The following is an 18,658-nucleotide window of genomic DNA, read 5'->3' on the forward strand; positions in this document are numbered from 1 at the left end:
CTGATAATGAATGCTTACAATCACTGGGGGGAGTGTAGATAATAAAGCCACCCCTGGATGTTCTTTGATAAAACACATAGAAGACAACAAATAAAACAAGAGGCATAAAAAAAAAAGTCCAAGTCCTTCATAATGCACCACAAACATTTATTGTTTTAACAGCTTACTGACTAAAGATTTACTTATTATTATATTACCCTTATACCTGCTCCAAAGATGTTATATGTTTTCATTTTGTTGCAATGCCTTTGGATACCATGCAGCTTTAAAAAAAAAAAAAAAAAAAAAAAAAAAAAAGAAATCGGTTATTTTAGTCTTTCAAATCTTTTAACAACTTTTCTTTTTTGTTTTAAGGAGTAACTCTCAATCATCAATCAACCATGAGAATACCAAAGAAAGGTTTCATGGAGAGTTCAGAAATACTAATGACATGAAAAGGCAAATCTAGTTGAAAACGCAGGGCGTCCAAAGAGCACTGACAGGCGGCAGACGAATCCAGAAGACAAACTGTGGAAAGTAAGACTGACAAAAGAACACAACTATTGGCTTTGTCTGCAGTCTGAGAGGACTTTCCAGACGCGTCACATCCAACACACACACACACACACACACACACAGGCACGCACGCTCACACGAACACACACACACACACACACACACACACACACACACACACACACACACACACACACACACACACACACACAGCTGTGCAAAACATTTTAAGAATAAGTGCCAATGAGAATTAGAATAACTTCATAAATAGACAATAAAATAAAGTTGAATGATGAAAGGATTAATAAAAGATTCTTAAACAGTGGCCTAAGGCAGCCAGGCATTGATTTTTTAACACAATATCAAAAAAAAAGACAACAAGCATAAAACAATCAATCATAACAAAGAATAACTAAGTGAATGCGTATGTTATCGGTGTGAAACTCGTGAACAAGTCTAAGTCGTTGAGCTTAGACAAATGGATGAGCTGTTGCTCATGAGTTGAAGCTCTGAAGTATGACTAAAATCAAAATCACAGAAATCTCAGCTACTACATCCACAGGCTTAAAAGCAGCACTGTGATGATGCAATGATATGAATCGCGGGTGCTTTACCGGCAAGATCCCCACCTAAGTGACCTACTTTGTTTGCCCTTTTTACACTTTTGGTACACTTAATACATTTAATACACATATACACTCAAAATAATCAACAATGTGTACATTCGGTTATTCATTTAAAGTCAAGAACGCGAGCCACGTGCATAGAATTTGTAAAATGTTCACTCTTGGTAGGATAAAAAACCTGTTGCTCAAAGCACAAAGTTTCATCTTGTGATCCTCCTTACATCTAAAGACATGTATTCTAACAAGCACTTGGAAAACATGTGGCCGTGTCCCTCAAGTTTCTTTGTTACAACTTTGCCACGGTTTCCTATTTAAGAAAGATTGCTCACCGTTCTTCTGGCTGAAGACAACAAACCCATAAATGACCCAGCATCTTCTTACACTTAGGTCATTTCATTTCTTTTTGGTGCAAAAACAAGATGACCAACTTCTTTCAGTCTTTTCCTTTTCTTTGCCTTGCTTAGTCGTCTGTTCTTTACAGTCTGTTATACTTGAGGAAGAGCGGGAGGGAGGAGTGACAGTCCATTCACGCTTACTCTTCGTATCTCCTGCCCTTGTCCTGGTGCTCCAGCTCCACCTTGCAGGGTTTGGGTGAGACTGACCTGAGCAGTGCTGAAGGAGGTTATTTTTCCACTTCCAGCTATCTGAAGGTTGATTGTGGTGGCGTAACTTGACTTGTGGTTCTTTTGTTTGGAGTTGGAGAAGGGTAGAGGTGATGAGCTCGGGGAAAATGTGGAGCTGACTGACGGTGTGGGAGATGTTGAGGCACTCAAGACATGCGGCTGTGGTGTGGCGGACAGGTTTCGTTCTTGGGACGGCCGGGCAACGTAGGCGCAAATCAGCTGGGTACGACAGCTATCCTGTGGTAATTGTGGGTCTCCCCAGTCTGTCTGACAGTCTGATGTAGTCGGAGAGGAGGTTCGGATGGCATGAGATAATGCAGAGAAAGAAGAAGAAGAGGCCACGATGGTGGAAGGCTCGTTTGTGTTGCTGCCATCAGTTCCATTATATTTGCTGGAAAGCTCTTCTAAGTCTGGCCATGAAACACTTGTGAAATGTTGGCCACAGTGAGAACTCTTTCCAGGGGGTGGTCTGCTGGAGGAGATCGGAGACTCAAGCCCAGCTCGCGGACTGAGGCAGGACGGTGAACTGCTGTGTGAGGACCATTCACTCCTTGGACTAGTTGAACAGGACTCGTGCTGGTCAAAGGACCCTTGTCCACCACCACCACCACCACTAAAACCAAGAGGTCTTTGGCGGTTGTCCTGCCAACAAGAACGGAGTCCTGCATGGTTGCCCTGCAAAGGGCCAGGGTGTGTGTCTGAAAGACTCGATGAAAAAGATCTTTGGAGATTGTAAGAAACTGTTTGGCGTGCATCAGGACAGGGTAAAGGAGGAGATGTTCTAGAATTCTCCAATGAGAACAAAGCAGATGAAGTGGGAAAAGCAGTATTTTCTCGTGTTGGGGAGATTAATGAGGAAGTAGATATGGGAGAAGTAGAAGCCTGTCTTGGGTTTCTAGGTTGAGGTGCTGCAACGTTATGCGTCCAAACATTAACTGACACGCCAATTGGAGGTGGTGAAAGAATTTGAGGACTTGGACATGTTAAACTAAATGAGGATGCCTTGGGTATTTCCAAAGTGAGTCCCAGTGGATTATGGGTATTTCCACACGCTACCAGTCCAGTCCGGGGATGTGGAGGTTTGCTTGCCATGGAGGACGAATAATTATTTTGAGGGGGTGGAGAGTAGAGGTGACTAACTGAGGCAGGGTTGGGAGAGGGAGAAGGTGACTGAACCCTTGAGTTGGGTTCCGATGCGGAGAAAGGTCGAGGCACGCGGTTGTGTGATCCTGACCAGAGATAATCATGGTTGCCGTTAGTTAAAAGCATTCTCTGTGGACTTGATGGCCCACACCCATTGATAACTGAGGCACCGCTGCTACACGCACTGGCCTTATTTACATTGTTGATGGTTCCATCAGCAACACAGCCCCTGTTATTATTGTTGTTCAAGTTCTGCGATGAGTCTGTCCTGGGATGAAGGAAAGACTGCCGAGGGGAAGGAGGAGAAGGGCGACAATGGCCATGATTCATGGATGGGAGGGCAGAGTGTTGGGATGAACAGGAAGTAGGTGACTGCCTTAGAGCAGGGGAATCCTGATGATAACAAGCTGCTTTAGGTGAAGGGGAGCGCATTCGTAATTGAGCAGATGAGCTTTTGCTTGACAAATTCATTGCTGGGCCTTGTTGCAGGGCAAGGTTTTTCCTTGCTATACTCTGACTGATGGATTGGCTAATGCAGGAGGCGGCCAATGACCTGGTAAAGACTGAGGAAGATGAAATAGGAGAGGGACATGAAGGAGAGCGTAGAAAGGAAGATGACATTGGGGAAGAAGGAGGACCTGCTCTTATGGATGAGGTTGGCGATAAAGAAGAAGAAGAAGAAGGAGCAGTAGTTCCTCCTGAGGAGGGCGTGGGTGAGGTGGCAGGGGTGGACTGCATGGGGGACATGCTCTGAAAAGACAAAACGGTGCTCTGAGACATTTCTTTTGCAGATGGAGGAGGTGGAGAAGGTGCTGTAGTTCTGAATGGCGAGGAACAAGGAGAGGTTTGAATGCTGGAGGACGTGAGGGCTCTGAAAGGAGAAGGAGAGCGTTGCCTGAGGCTGGGTCTGAAGGCTGAAGGGGTTCCGCTAAGTTCCTTTTCCCGGCCGTGGTTGGCTTTAGCTGGTGTCTCCTCCATGCTTGCAGTGTCCCAGAGGCACTCAGAGGAAGGACGAGGCAGGCCACTGTAGAATTGTGAGCCGTGCCGATCTTGTTGTCTGAATGTGGAAACAAACAAAGAACAAATGAATACATGAACGATGAAGACAGGTGTGATTTGCCTTCGTAGTTAATAACTTGATATTATTGTTGTCTGTGCCATGCTTGCTTGTCAAACACTATGTACGGTATCTAAATGATGTAGACTTTGTTATTATACAGGTGCTACCTGAAACATGAGAATATCCAGTAAAAGCTGTTTTATTTTGGCAGTTTAACATCAAAGATGAAAGCGACACATTTTATTGAGCCATTGCACGCAAACTGACATCTCAAGCACTTCCTTGTTGTAACTTTGCTCATTAAGATTAGAATAAGAAACCACAAAGCCACAAACTCAGAAAATTATTATAAAATTTGAGGGTTTTTTCTAAGCTGCCAGACCTGATCAGCAAAATGCAAAGAAATAAAAACTTGAAATATATTGATTGGCATATTATTCCTTTTTTTTTTTAATAATATGTCACTTTCACCTTTTAAGTTGAATTGCAGAAATACAGCAACCTTTTCAGGATATTCAAATTTTCTGGCTAGTACCTGCATATGTTGTATATGTTCTAATTGATAATGGATATATTGATAACTGCAGACTTGTCATGGGTGTACCCTGCCATCGCCATTTGACAGCTGAGATAAGCTCCAGCAGACTCTCACGAAATGATGGATGGGTATTATTATTATCAAACAACCAGACAAACCAAAAACAATTTCAGTCATCCCGATCTTTATGCTATTGCTTTGTGCCGATTTCATTCCTTTTTAAATGGCTTGCTTTTAGCTCAGCAGACAGGAAAACTGAGCAAATACTTCCAAATTTCTCAAAAGCCAAACTTGCATTCCACTCTTCTGTGTCATTACTGTTCGTTCAGAAAACTCCCTTGGCTGCTTGGCTCATTTTTGCCTGTCAAAAAAAACATTTAGACTCAACGCTTCACATTAATGTCACAAGTTGGGGCATGAATAAAAGTTGGTACACATTGCGGTAATCTGTGTGCAAAGAAAGAATGTGAAACTTCATCAAAGCATGTATGCTTGCTGTTGAAACAGGATTGGGTTTGAGGCTGAATTAAGGGTCAGGGCTTCGGGTCATGTTGGTGTGCAGTGTAGTAGTTTTTTTTTTTTTTTTTTTACAGAAACCAGTGTAATTTTGACCCGTACCTTTGTTTCACTGCATTGCTGGAGCTGGAATTCCTGGCGGCCAAGTATGGTGGCCTCTGGCTCGTGAACGTGGGTAGAAATTCGTCAGACTGCACCGAAGAAGGATACAGTCTGGCCTCATCTGGTTCTGGGTTTTGCACAGGTGAGCAATGACTCGACTCTCTTCGAGCTGTGTGATTTTCTGCGAGGTCAGAAACCATCGGTCCATCTCTCAAGATCAAAGACGACAAATGAACGAGACTGGGTTGTAGCGATAACACAGTGTCATCGGTCATTGTCTCCTTCAATTGCATCTGTTTGCAATGGCTCTCATCTCTCCCTGGTCCTCTAGAGGGCCTCAAGGTCGTCGTACTTCCCTCCACCAGGCAAGTTGTGGCTGTCTGATCCACAGATGATCCTCGATGGGGCACTTTAGAGGGATGCATTTGTTTGGGTGCAAGCACCAGGATCACCTCTCCCTGTGACATCTCTTCACTTTGGTGTCCAGGGTGCTCTGAGAACTCTGTCCCTGGCTCGATGCTACATTCTTTTCTTTGGCTAGACCCTGCTTTGGCCTGTGAAAGTCCTTTGTCGTCACGTGAAAGGGGTTGTTCGTTTCTCTCTTTACAAATCTGCAATTTTGGTTTATTGCAGACAGAGAGATTTTCTTGGGACTGGACAAGTTGAGCTTTGTTTCCTACACAGGTTGAGTCTTCAGTTTTTGGCCAGCATTCACCACTTAGTTCAGAACTGCAGAAAACAGGCATAACAAAAACGAAAATCAATTGGAATGTTCCACTCCAGACTAAACCAGGTAAAGCTTTACTAGCTTTGTCCAGTTCCCCAAATATAAGTTGTCCAAATTTTTTTTTATACATGCTTGTGACTAAAGATCAAAAATCCAAATCAATCAAATTAAAAATCTAATTTTATGCTAAAATAGCATTGTTTGTGCTCAAAAGGTTAGTTTTAAATAATATGTTACACGCTTGAGATAACAAGCTAATAAGCTATATACTGCGGAGTGCACTTGCATTTCAATTACTTTTAAGAACTTACATGACTATACAACATTGACATATTTAACTACTGTAAAAGGAAGTTAAGTGTTTGTACGTACCCCTCTTTTCCCCCAAGCTCTTCGTTGACTAAGAAAATGCTTCTGTTCTGATGCAAAGCTTCATTTCTTTCTTCTGAGTAGGTGCGGCAGTCGTCCATAAACTCAGTGACAATACCATTTAAGGTCATGTTGGACGTCAATTGTCTCTGATCGTCTGGCTGTGCACGGTGGGGATCCCCGGATGCTGAGCCAGGGGAGCTGTTTTTGGTTTGCATCTGAGAAAGTGCCTGAGAGTTGTTAAAAATAGATGAATTTTCCAGGGATGCGGGTAACGTTGCATCCTTTTCACGTGCAGCACAACTCTCGTTGCAGTCTCTTTCTTTTGTAAAAGCAGAGACGAGGTCTCTGGGCCTTGATAGGGGGAATCTGTTGGCTTGTTGCGCACTGGATTCTGACACTGAGTCCTTGCTACACACCTGACCGAAAAGCAGCGTCTCACAAGGTGCCTTCAATGTCTTCTTTGAATCTAAAAGAGAACAACAATCGCAGTTAGTGATTCTGTACTCAACTGACCGACACGTTGTACAATCAGGCTTCACTAAGGTAGCAATGGCCCCAGTTGGCCAGATTCCAAATAAAGAGTGGCTGAATTCACCTCATTCTGGTATGTTACATACTATTATACTACTGCGTATTCCTTAAGTCAACAAGTGACATTTGCACATGTACACAAAATCATCAGTGCACCTGGTTAGAAGATCGGCTTTAACGTTTGTATAAGTGTTATTTTAAGTTTGCAAATATTTTATGACACGTAAAAAACTTCAGAAAATCAGGGGATGAATGAACAAAAGAAATTCCAACTTTTCAAGAACTTACTATTTGATTTCATCAATGTCTTTTCCTCTTGGACCCTTCCTTCTTCCTGCGTCTTTTCTTGAGATTGGCTGTAGACATCATTTTGGTTCTGAATCTTGGCCTCATTGTCATTATCTGACTGAGATTGGACATGTGTCTTGCTTTTACTGTGGCTATGAAGTGAGTGTGCAGGCAGTCCAGCCATGTCCCATGGTGGGCTCTGTGTGGTGGTGCCATGTTTCTGATGGAGTGGCACTTTCATGGAGCTGGCTTTGGCACCAAACATTTGTGCCAATGTGTGAACTTTGCTCAGAATGCGCTCAGAGTTTTCAATAAGCACAGGATCGACCTCAGGAGTCGCTTCAAATAACCCGATGCTGGCCACATCTGATCCCATGGCTTCAAACAAGGCCCTGTTAGAAGTGACTATTCTGGAGTGGTAGGACCACTGACCAACTTTAGACTGACCGTCCAGAGTCCGGCTGACCTTAGCGAGGTCTCTGGGGTTTTTCCTGACCCAAGACGACTGATACTGGGTGCCAGATTTTCTACAATGCTCTGCATGCGCCACTGGCTCTTTGGGAAGTTCTTTGGTGTTTCCTTTTGGTTCTGTCGAACTTGACTGTTTACATTCACGCCCAATTGTTTGGGCCTCGGTCACTCTTGTCACTTCACTGTAGATGTGCTCTTTGGCAATGGGTGGCCCATCTCCAAGCCCAGGAGCTGCAAAACCTTTCTTTCTTTCCTGGCCAGCCTCCAGTACCTCTGCTGATTCTCCAAGGACTTCTCTTTGACTCTCCATTCCCTCATCCTCTTCTTTAGTCGGACTGTTTTGAATGGGAGCCCCCAGACCTGGGATCTCTGAGCCTTTTGAAGCGGCCAAGAGTTGGCTCTCTGCATCCGAACTCTGAGACGCTGAGCACTTTGCTTTATCTGTCTCCTCGTTCTTCTCTGCATCTACCAAAAGCTCTGAAGGATTGGCGACCGGCCAATCGGTGCAACAAGTCAAATCCTCTTTTATATCGCTTGCTTCATTGAATTCGCTCGGGATTTGCTCGCTCTCTGGCTCTCCCAGGTGACCGAACTCATGAAAGCGCGACACAGACTCCTTCACCAAGCCGGAGGGAATGTGTGAGAAACTGTTTCTCCGTCTTGACTCTCCACGTTCCTCCAGTTCGCTGTCCTCCGCCGCCTCATCCTCTTCAGCTTTGGCCGCGGCCTCGTAGTAACTCCTGATCTTTTCGATAATCCTCTTGTCATGTTTGGTGAGGTGGGAGGCTTTTGTGTCCGGTGGACTTCTCTGGGGGCAGTTCAGGAGTTCTGGTTTGGAGGGGGGAGTGTGGTCCTCAGTGGGTGACTCACTTCTGCTGCTGTTCTTTTTTGTTGAAGAATCGAGGTCACGCTCTGAAGTCTGGGAATCGCCAACACCTTCTTTGTCTCCCTCCTCCACAATCGTATCCTCCTCTTGGTTCTTTTCTACCCTTTCACTTTGTGTCTCTTCGAACACGTCCTCTTCATTTTTCAACTCTGCCCCTTCTTTGATTTCATTCCTAACAGCTTCACCTTGCTGATTATATGCCTCTTCACCTTCATTGAGACTGGGTTGAAGTTGCGGCAAGGCGTCTTCTTCTAGACCTTCTTGTTCATCTTGCACTGTGGGCTCTTGGTCCGGGCCGGCGAGGGAGGGCAGTGGTGAAGTGAAGTTGCAGGGGTCAGACAGTGGCTGACTCTCCATAGGTTGATCTGAGACTTCATCCTTCAAAAAAGGAAAGGAAGACTTTTGAAAAATGATTTTGAACTTTGATATGCATAATGTTACTCTACTCGCATTGATGACCATTATGAATGAAATATAAAAGTTTACAAAATAGGTTCAATGATGAACCAAAGTCCCACATAATGTATATAATCATAGGACCAATCAGTACTGTGTCTGGTCCAATATCTTTCAAACACAGGGCAATCAGTCAAGTTTGCATATCTCGGAGGCGCTTTAGACTAGAACCATTCCATTGCATAAGGCATTGGCAACGTTTTCAACATGGGCAGAATCAAAAAGGCATTGTTAGCCAATGACACCACTCTGTCAAAATTTGCCTATTAATTAATGGAGCCGTGGTATGAGATCCTGCCCAGACATGTTGTCCACAAATATCTTAACCTGAGGAGGCAGTGAAGATATCTCTGGCAAAATCTTCAAGCTGTCACCTATTGCAATGCCTCAAATACAAAGTCAATGTAGAAAGTGTGATGCACCAGGGCTTATAAATAACAATAATAATATTAATAATAATACATTTAATTTATAGATGCCTTTCAGGCACTGAAGGTTGGCATGGAGTGCAGTGTTGTGTTTCTCACCCTTGCGTAGGGAATGGCTGCCAGCCCCTCTCTGGCTCTGCTCTGATTGATGAACTCCAGGATCTCCTCAGTGATGGACAGGGTGGGTGGTGGACTTAGGTGCACCAGCTCCTCTTCATCGTCTTCATCCTGATTACAGCACGACAGACGTGAAAATAGACACGGAAATACAATCAAATGCAACGTGAAGGCAAAAAAAACTCCAAACATGGACGTTCAGCTCGGTTTTCTAGGACATCATTCACTCAAGACCTGGTTTAATCATTCAGTGTACGGCACATTTCTGCTTGAGCTGAATACCATTTTGCCATTGACTGTTTGCAGCTCCTGGATAGGATTTCCTTGGGGCCTTTCAGCCTCCACCTCGATGACAGACGATGCAAGTGTGCTGCTGCTGCCTGCTGAGGCCAAGCTGTCAGCAAGACACAGCTCGCCCTCACTGTCTGCTTGCTGCAGGAAAGAAAACAGCACATATGCAAAACCTTTTTACACGTTTGGATTTTTAAAAAATTTTTTTTTAAATGACAGAAAACCCCAAATTCAACCCACATCCCCACAGCCATTTTTCTAGGTGACGGGACGGCAAAACATGTCTTGATAACTGCAACGTGCTGGCAATAAATGGCCCCGTCAATATCCCGTGTAATAATATAATGTATGTTTGAATTTTGAATCAGTGGCCTAAGCTGTGTTCATTGCAAAGTTTCTGGGAGAGAGCAGCAATGGTGAGCGCACGTGAACACGCACACCAGAGGAAACTTCTGAGGAGCAAAGTTCTGTTTCAAAGGTTGCCAGCCGCATTTTTCAGACAGTTTTGCCACAGGGAGAAGGATTAAAAACATGGCTGTTTTACAGTTACCACGGCTCCATGTGTATATATAAACTGGCTTACCTTCAATCCTGTGTTCCCCAGAATGGCAGTTTATGAGACAGATGATAAAAAAGAAAGGAAAAGAAACAGATGGAGATCAGAGTCAGGGGATAACCAGACAGAAATCTGATGTAGCAGTGCAACAGTGCATGCAAACTGTAGCATGACGGAACGCAGATTACCAGCAGCAGTCATGTTCACACAATCCTGCTCTGTGTTTCTATTCAAGGCAGGCTGCGCTCTGCAAGGACCTGATCTCACCTTTCACCACAGGTAACTCAGGTCACTGAATCACTCAGTGAAAACACTTCCTGACAGCTTTCCTTTCCTTTCCTTTCATCGCTTTCTCCCTATAAAAACCACCCTTGATTTACTAAGCCCATGTTCTTCACGCTTCATGCAACACAACTGAAATGTTTCTTTTTGATGCCAACGAGGAGGACGTGAGCCGTGCTAAAATGGGCCAATCTTCAATCTCTCTCACCGTCAGGATGAAACACGGCTTCGATGTCTTTAGCTGGAGCTGAAAAGGGAAACAATGTCCAGGATTAGGAACCTTTCAACCAATACAGCGCTGTGACACAACATCCAGTCAAATCGGCTCGATTCAAATGTGTCACTGGCTGCTAAAATTCTGGGAATCTTGCAGGTTTAAAATTCCACAAAATACACAGAATCCCCTTTACCGACATTTTGTACAAATAATATTTCCGTCGCCTTGAAAGAAATAGGAACATCAGCCCTTTGTGACGTCACTTGGACATCCACATTAGGGACATCACTTCCAGTCAGGTGATGGCCTGAGTGTCTCAGTCATTCTGGTTTCTGGTCCAGTGTTCTGCTCTTGGGGTTGAAATACTTGAGCCCGGTGGTTCCATAGCTGAAAACAGTTCGGATTCCCATTGAAGCCGTCCCATTGAAGCCGTCCTCTTTTTTCACAATAGTTATTGGGTTGCTTGCAATTCATTTCAAATCCAACTGAAAGCTACTATCTATCCAGGTCTGAATGAAGACATTGATTTCAGCCTCTTTTTTTCTTTGGAACTGTCTGTATCTTTACAGACAGTGTTTTTTTTATTTTCTTTTTTTCTGTATTTAATTGTTTTCAATTGTTTCACAACTGGTGGAGCCATCTATTGGCCACGATCTGTTAAACCACGTTTCCTTTGTCCTCCTACCTACCCAGGTGACTCCAGTCATCCTATGTTAGAAGGCTCTACTCACCCTGATGAAGGCTGAGGCTCAAACGCCTGGGCTGTAACCCCCTCTTACTGTTCCTCTCTGAGGAAGCCTTTCAGAATAAAGGCTTTCTCTATTGAAAGAAGAGTGCCTTGGACTTCCCTTCTCATTTCTTGCAGTTGCGGTTGGAATGGCTCTGACTCATTTTCAAATTTTATGAGAAGACAGATTGGATGTCTGGTCACCCCGGTGATGGCGGAGACCTTTGCTCAGTTTCTGCAGCAGCCCTTTCAAGTGCAACGCTAACTGGCTTCACTTGTTCTATTCCCAATAGGAAGCCACTAGTGAAGCATGAGTGAGGGGAGTGAATATGATCAGAAATTATGGGATTAAAGTCTGCAGCGATGCTTGTGTAATGCATTCTCAAGAGGCTGCATTATATTTGTGCCTAAAAGGTTGAGCGTGTGATATTTGGAGATCTTGAAGAAGAAACAGCGACATCAAGTGGCTACATTTCAGACTGCAGTGTCTCTCACTCCCCCCCCCCCCCCCCCCCTTGTGGTATTGTCAGTGAACTACAGCGGCCTGCACATTTGGGCACCTCAGCCACCTTCTTCTTCTTCTTCTTGGTTGTTTTATGTGAGGACGCCCCCTAGTGTTCAGCCTTTATACCAAACGCTATGCTGTCAGGCAGCTGGATTGTCCACACCAGGCTTCCTTAGAAATATGCTGGTGCAAGATGCCAGCTAACTGGGAGCACTGGGACCCTGACTGGTCTATGGAGATTCTCATATATAAATGAGAACCCTAAGGGGAGGACAAGCACATTGTTGTTGTTTTTTTGTACTACAATCATCTTTTATTAATGTTTTTTTTTTTATAGGCGGTATATTAAGCCTTAACCATTATAAAAACTTAAATCAAGACAAATATTTCACACTGGACCTTTAATAACTAGACTGAGGGCGTATTCACACCAGGAAAGTCCTGCAGTTTGCTTTCTTTGGTTTGGTGCGGTTCCTTTTCACATTGCAATTTTTCACAAGAGTCCCAGGATTTGACAACAAACCCACATGTGTGCAAAGATCGTTCAATCATTGGACAAAAACAGTCCGGGGGCGGGGGGGTCACCACGGTAAAATACGGAAATGAAATCCAATCATCGATCTCCAGCGTGCTACACTCCTTGTGCTCATGATGATTGTTTTTTTTCCACACAAACACAAGCGTTTGCAGGTCATTTGGAGCATCAGAAGTTTTGATGCAACGTCGATTTTATGAGGAGATGTTAACCATCTTGCTACAACGAAGACATTTGGCAAGAACCGTCTCCACGTTGCTCCACGTTGAACCACGACTCGTGTTAGCCTGACGGTCCGACGACGTGCTACTAAACTTTCTACTATACTAACCAAAACATTATTTCCCATAATGGTTGTGGCTACAGAATGGAAACGATGAGAACAACACAAACGCAGCACAACCATCACTCAGTCGGAAGCCCCGAAACAGGACCGGCAACCAGAGGAGCAGTTACACCATCGACACCACCGGACCTTTCAAACACGTCGAGTTTGGAAAGACTGAATAGGAACTCTCAGCCTGGGTACGAAGGTTGCTTTCTTTTCATCGTTAACAAGAAGCTCTTTCCTGTGCACCTGATTGTCTCCTTGTGCGTCTGTATGGGAGGTTCCCCTCCAGGAGCAGCGGCAAACCTTTCCTGGACTTCTCTGGTGTGTACATCGGCAGCTCTGGGGGCTCTGAAGGGACAAAGACAGCAGGAAGACCCTCAGAAACAGCACTCTTTGCTAAGCTCCAGCAAGTCGCATTTCTAAGAGGAAACAGCGACATCAAGTGGATACATTTGAGATTGCAGCGCTCTCTCGTGCGTGTCCCCTTAGGGGCTCCGTACCATGGATGTATTATAAGAACCGGATACCGGATTGGCAATATGGCGACGCGCCGATTTATCCCCCTACCCCAAGTGGCCACTCGAGGTACTGCAGCAAAAAAAACTGACCTGACTGCCGCCTTCCTCTGTGATAGCTGTGTATGTCCTCCAGTCGAGACGGCGTGGAAGACTTCTTCAGATTGTCCTGGTCAAACTGCAGAGCTGAGGAACAAGAAGGGGATCAAACCATGTGTGCACACGGCCAGTCTGTGAACGGGCGTTCCTGTATACTGCGAGAACAGGAACTTGTTTTTCATAAACAGAGTGAGGATATTTGGTTGCCTGGGACCCTCACGTTTCCCCACATTTCCCCATTAGTTCTGAAGAAGAAAATGAAATGCTGTGATGTTTGTGTGAACTTACACTGACAATGGTTGTCCCCGAGAACTTGCCTGGCCTACAAAGACACATCGCACAAAGTTAGTAAGTCGGGAAAAACACACACACACACACACACACACACACACACACACACACACACACACACACACACACACACACACACACGAAGCGAGACAGATGATTGAAAGCAAGGCGAGCGGTGACGACTAACATTCCTACTTCTTCATATATTTGTCTTGGTTGTTTTACTGCTTGGGAACACAGACTCATCAGTGTCCCGGTTAAGTGACTGTGCTCGTCAGAGCCCTCTGTGTATTTCTGCTAAAGTTTCTCGTACGTGGTGGCTAAAAAAACCCCACAAAACAACGACAACAAAAAAGCCGTAGTTGACAGAATAGGTGAAATTAAACAACTGGACAACACAACACAAAGTCAAATAAACGGTGAAGTGTTGTGAATGATGGGACTCAAGACACAGCACGATAAAGACTCTTTACCTTTGGCCATAAGCAGGATTCGGCCTGTACGTCCGCAATCTTTCATTCAAACGAGTGCGCTTTATGGAGACAGCCAGCAGGTGGCAGCAAAAACAGTAAAAGACGTTCACTGGGAAACGGAGCTTGAGCAATTCTACTGTTGTCCAGCAACCAAACTGCCAGAGCCATTGAAACCGCTGCACACGGTTCCCCAAAGGAGGGAGAAAAGTACGTAAACTGTAATAACGTCTTTTATAGCACTTCCAGCTCGACCGCGCAGAGAAAACAAAACATTCTTTTTACCTTCTGTGGAAGTGAAGCTGGATGGTTTTCTACAATCAGCCTCTTGAGGTAGTGCACCCACAGCCTCTTCTCCTCCTGGTTCTTTGTCTGCAAGAGCAACACACGCATGACATCATCAGTCTATCCATCAGAGTGGTGAGGGCCAAACTACAGCCAAACTACACCATACTGACTGCCACTTCACATGGAGAAACAAATATCTATCCATCTGTCTATCTATCTATCTGTCTATCTAACTATCTATCTATCTATCTGTCTATCTATCTATCTGTCTATCCGTCTATCCGTCTATCCGTCTGTCTATCTATCTGTCTGTCTATCCATCTATCTGTCTGTCTGTCTGTCTATCTATCCATCTATCCGTCTATCTGTCTACCTATCTATCTATCCGTCTGTCTGTCTGTCTGTCTATCTATCCATCTAGCTGTCTATCTATCTGTCTATCCATCTGTCTGTCTGTTTGTCGGTCTGTCTATCTTAAAAGACTAAAAGAATGTAACCCACTGATGGTTCTTAATGAATCTCTGTCTGCTGAGATAATTTTCCTGTGATTTAGTGTCTGCTAATAATTATGTCTTTGTTCCGTCCAGTCACACCTCCTCATTATTAACATTTGTTCCTTCCATTGTGATTGCCTTCCCTTTCCTTATGGGCCCCACCTGTGTGTGTGTGTGTGTGTGTGTGTGTGTGTGTGTGTGTGTGTGTGTGTGTGTGTGTGTGTGTTATTCTATAACCCCAGTGCCTCCCTGTTTCCTTTGTCCGACACTCAGCAAGTTCATATTCATTCTCTGTCTTTTCCTCCTCTTGCGTTCTTTTTCTCTCTTTTGTCTTCAGCTTCTGCTTATCGTAGTGACGCCTCTTGGATTCTTAGCAATGGTACCGTCAAGAACCCGCTCTGCTATTGGGGTTTGTGCTGAACTGACTGAAGTAACAGCGCTTGAGCAACACGTTCTCGGCATGTCGGGCATTTCCAGTGAGGTTTAAAGAGCGAGGAAAAGCTCTCGATGTAAGCCAGGCAATCCAGGCCAGGCCAGGCCAGGCCAGGCCAACCAGTGTCTGTGAATCTGCGTCGCGGTCACATTTTTAGAAACATGTGTGACGCCGCGTTTCACATTTCATCTATATGACCTATTTTCCTTTTTTGGGGACGGAGGGTTTAGCAGAGGCCCGATGGCTTTGGCACGCCAGGCTACCAACCCAGCAGTGAAGCCTGGCCTGCTGCGCTGCCACTGGAGCGTTGAAGAGCCACCGCAGTGACGACACCAGCATGGAGACCTCCAGAAGGCGTCCAGTGACCATACCAGAGGAGCAGGAGTTTATCAGAACATTGGGTTTTTAACATCGGCTCCTGGCTGGCACAAATGTTCAATGTTCAGTACGGTGTTGACGCTGAGTGTTCAAGTTCAAGAACTTTATTCGTCACATGCTCGTGCTCGATGTGCAGTGGAATGTAGGCGTGGCCATGCTATTCAACTTCCTGTGAAGGACTAATACAGTTTCCTAGTGTCTTATCAGAGACGTTGCAAACAGCAAGAACCAGATTGACAGCGAGGAAAGAAAGAGGAACCATCCAAAATAACTACGACACTATAAACGACCGTTTCATTATGAATGAAAGCATGTTTTGTGCATTAGGGGGCAGATTATTTTTCAGTAATTCAATGAAGGCCAGAGTTGTAATGGGCAATATTTTTCTCAAAGTGGTGAAAACTCGGAAATCAACGTCTGGACCTGCGTTTCCATGACAGTTTGTGGGCAAAATAAAAAAGGGAAATTTCTAAAAATGTTTTTGCAATTTGCAGGTGTTTCCATTGAATGGTGTGAAGCGCACCAGCCGTCATTCTGGTCAAATTTCACTGGACGAGATTTTTACGAAATTTACGTTTGCATTTGTGTGCTGTCCAGAAAGGTTCTTCTGTTTTAATCTTCTTTGATAACAATATTACGTCTCCTCCTCCTCCGTCCAATCATAACGCGCCATTTTCACTGGTCAGTCAACTGGTCACGTGACCCCGTACCTCACGTCCGCTGACACTTATACACGATATTCCTCTATATGGATGCGTGTGGAAAACCCCCTGCTGAGAGCGTCAGAACCTTTGAGCCGAGGTTTGTCCACGCTGAGCCGCTGTCAGCACCAGGTTCTATGGCCACGTTTAGCTTTGGTGCAGTTCTAGGGGTGATGGAAACGCAGCTTCTGCAACACTCACCTGGACAGTGTGCTGCTGTTTCAGGATGGTCTGATCGGACACCTTGAAACACAGAGGGTCCTTCAGGGTCTCAACCAGCAGCAGATTGCAACACTGCAACAACAGAGAGCAGAGAAAGACACTGAGAACCCAGAGCTGAAACCCAGGGCTGTTTGGATGGGATTCCATTTGTGCTCCATGGCTGCTTGGACGTAAAACGGGATGAGTGTTAATATATCAAACTAAACAAACAGTCATGAAAAATAGAAGCCCTTACAAATATGTGCGTGCTGTAGACAAACTGCTCCAGCCTCTTCTTGGCGATGAGGAGCATTTTGTCAAACAGGAAGAAGGCTCGCTCCTTCTTCACTCGGTGAACCTTGAAGGAACCTTCCAGAACCAGCTCTCCGAAGCCACCGAGGTCTGGCCCGCTCCAGTTCACCAGCAGGGACTCGATTTCCTGCGAAGAGCAGATGAATAGTTGGACATTAATCAAACGCCAGACTAAATAACAAGCAGCGGAGGTCAAGATCTGGAGCTCCAGACGGTGAATAAAAAGCTTCCAACATGTGGTTCATCTGGACAGGTTCTGATCTCAATTTGGAATCATTTCTTTCTTTCTTTCTTTTTTTTAACGACTCTTGTTAACCTCTTAAGAAGCTGGGGTAGAGGGAAGCCTATTGCGGGAAGTAGCGCTAATTTGGTGGCATTCCAATCCCTCACCCTCCACCCACAAGTTCACCACTTGTTTTCCTTCTCACTAAATTGTTTCATGCAACCTCATCAGCAAATGGCTCTGCTTCCAATAGCAATGAAAGACGGCAAGAAAAGAGACTTGCTCAAAACTGTCAGACTGAAGGACGAGAGATTCTATTTCTGCAGAGACTTTAGCGATTAGCGACTTCCCAATCGACTTCCAGTCCGGACGAACCGAGGCAGGAGAAGCTCACGGGCTGAGCCGCTGCCGTGGTTGGTCGCTGAGGTAAACAGGAAGACGCTGTGTGAACGCTCCACCTTTCATTCCAAAGTGCTCAAAGGTCAACAGCTGGCCTGTTTCTGTCAGCAGCCTGTGGAGGTTCAAGTCTGACACATGGAGAACGCAGGTTAGCATGAGGCACCAGCAGAACCTGTCTGCAGAGGGCAAGGCCGCGTGGTAATTACCAATCTCCAGTGCTCCTTAACGGTTTCGCCAGCACAGGCAATCACCAGCTGCGGAAGTGACCTTTGACCTTTCCCACAGCCACTCCAAGCTATGCAATTTAAAAAGGGGGGTGGTTGAGAATTTTCATTTCCACGTCTGTAAGCAAGTAAGAATGAAAGTTCCCACTGCGCTACAGGTAAGATTGCTCTCAGCGGTAGGCTAGCAGAAAGCACTGACTCGCACTAGCGTAGCACCAGCGTAGCACCAGCGAACTCTGGTGAACGACAGAGGCCTGGATGAACGGCAAAGCAACTGGCTCACTTGGAAATGAGAGCCTACGACCACATTTCCACAACAACATGCAGCCAAGGGTCATCGCACTGAGTGCCATGTGTTGAAGGAGCAAGTGCAGGGCACGCTCTGCTCGGTCTAATAGAGCCAACATGTGTCTGGTATGAGCTGAGGAATGCAGCAGTTGTCGAGAGCGACGCCCAGAGGTGGAGCAGCTTGACCCCTGGAGCTGGGCTACCTGACCAGGAAATGACGCCTGGCGTCGGGGAGGAAACGCGGCTCCTTGAAGCCACTCAGAGCTTCGCAGGAAGACAGGAAATGACTTGGCTGTTCCTTCAGCGCTCAAGTAACGCTAACCCTTGTCCGACACCCAAAAAATGTAGAAGCTTTCCTGTTGGCAAGACGTCAACGCCATCGGCGGCACCTTCCTGAAGGGATTTCACTGTGTTCTGGAGGATCTACAAACCAGGTTGGTGTGATGCTGCTCAAGACGGAGACACACCGTCAAAATAAAGGAAACCTTACTTTACTATTTTTGTTAAATTGCTATCTAT

The 18,658-nt window shown here is 45.3% G+C and overlaps 2 protein-coding genes across 2 annotated transcripts in view; both read right to left on the reverse strand.

Annotated features, from left to right (window-relative positions):
- Nucleotides 1-130: 130 nt before the first annotated feature.
- On the reverse strand, nt 131-9,838 carry LOC142904176 (uncharacterized). The gene is made up of 6 exons (XM_076050119.1): nt 9,662-9,838; nt 9,362-9,490; nt 7,022-8,756; nt 6,203-6,668; nt 5,104-5,832; nt 131-3,944 (listed from the first exon to the last, which is right to left on the reverse strand). The coding sequence occupies exons 1-6, from the start codon at nt 9,662-9,664 to the stop codon at nt 1,607-1,609; spliced, it is 5,400 nt and encodes a 1,799-aa protein (XP_075906234.1). The 5' UTR covers nt 9,665-9,838; the 3' UTR covers nt 131-1,606.
- Nucleotides 9,839-10,258: 420 nt separating this feature from the next.
- Nucleotides 10,259-18,658, reverse strand: part of plekhg2 (pleckstrin homology domain containing, family G (with RhoGef domain) member 2) — a gene marked incomplete at its 5' end in the record, with an annotated part of 19,593 nt that continues 11,193 nt past the window's right edge. The window contains 7 exons of the mRNA XM_076050135.1: nt 10,259-10,755; nt 13,070-13,171; nt 13,432-13,524; nt 13,726-13,759; nt 14,484-14,570; nt 16,694-16,786; nt 16,950-17,132. Of these exons, the coding sequence (XP_075906250.1) occupies nt 10,703-10,755; nt 13,070-13,171; nt 13,432-13,524; nt 13,726-13,759; nt 14,484-14,570; nt 16,694-16,786; nt 16,950-17,132 (645 nt within the window). The remainder of the gene's footprint in view (nt 10,756-13,069; nt 13,172-13,431; nt 13,525-13,725; nt 13,760-14,483; nt 14,571-16,693; nt 16,787-16,949; nt 17,133-18,658) is intronic.

Source organism: Nelusetta ayraudi, unplaced genomic scaffold, assembly GCF_046127955.1.
Source record: "Nelusetta ayraudi isolate G7.1 ecotype Tasmania unplaced genomic scaffold, CSIRO-AGI_Nayr_v1 ptg000123l, whole genome shotgun sequence".
Lineage (NCBI taxonomy): Eukaryota > Metazoa > Chordata > Actinopteri > Tetraodontiformes > Monacanthidae > Nelusetta > Nelusetta ayraudi.

Bases quoted from the DNA above. Each gene is read 5' to 3' on its own strand.
- LOC142904176 (XM_076050119.1), bottom strand. The intron at 8,757-9,361 runs GTGAGAAACACA...CCTTTTTTGAAG, and splicing joins CAGCCATTCCCTACGCAAGG to GATGAAGTCTCAGATCAACC. The intron at 3,945-5,103 runs GTACGGGTCAAA...TTCCACATTCAG, and splicing joins AGCAATGCAGTGAAACAAAG to ACAACAAGATCGGCACGGCT.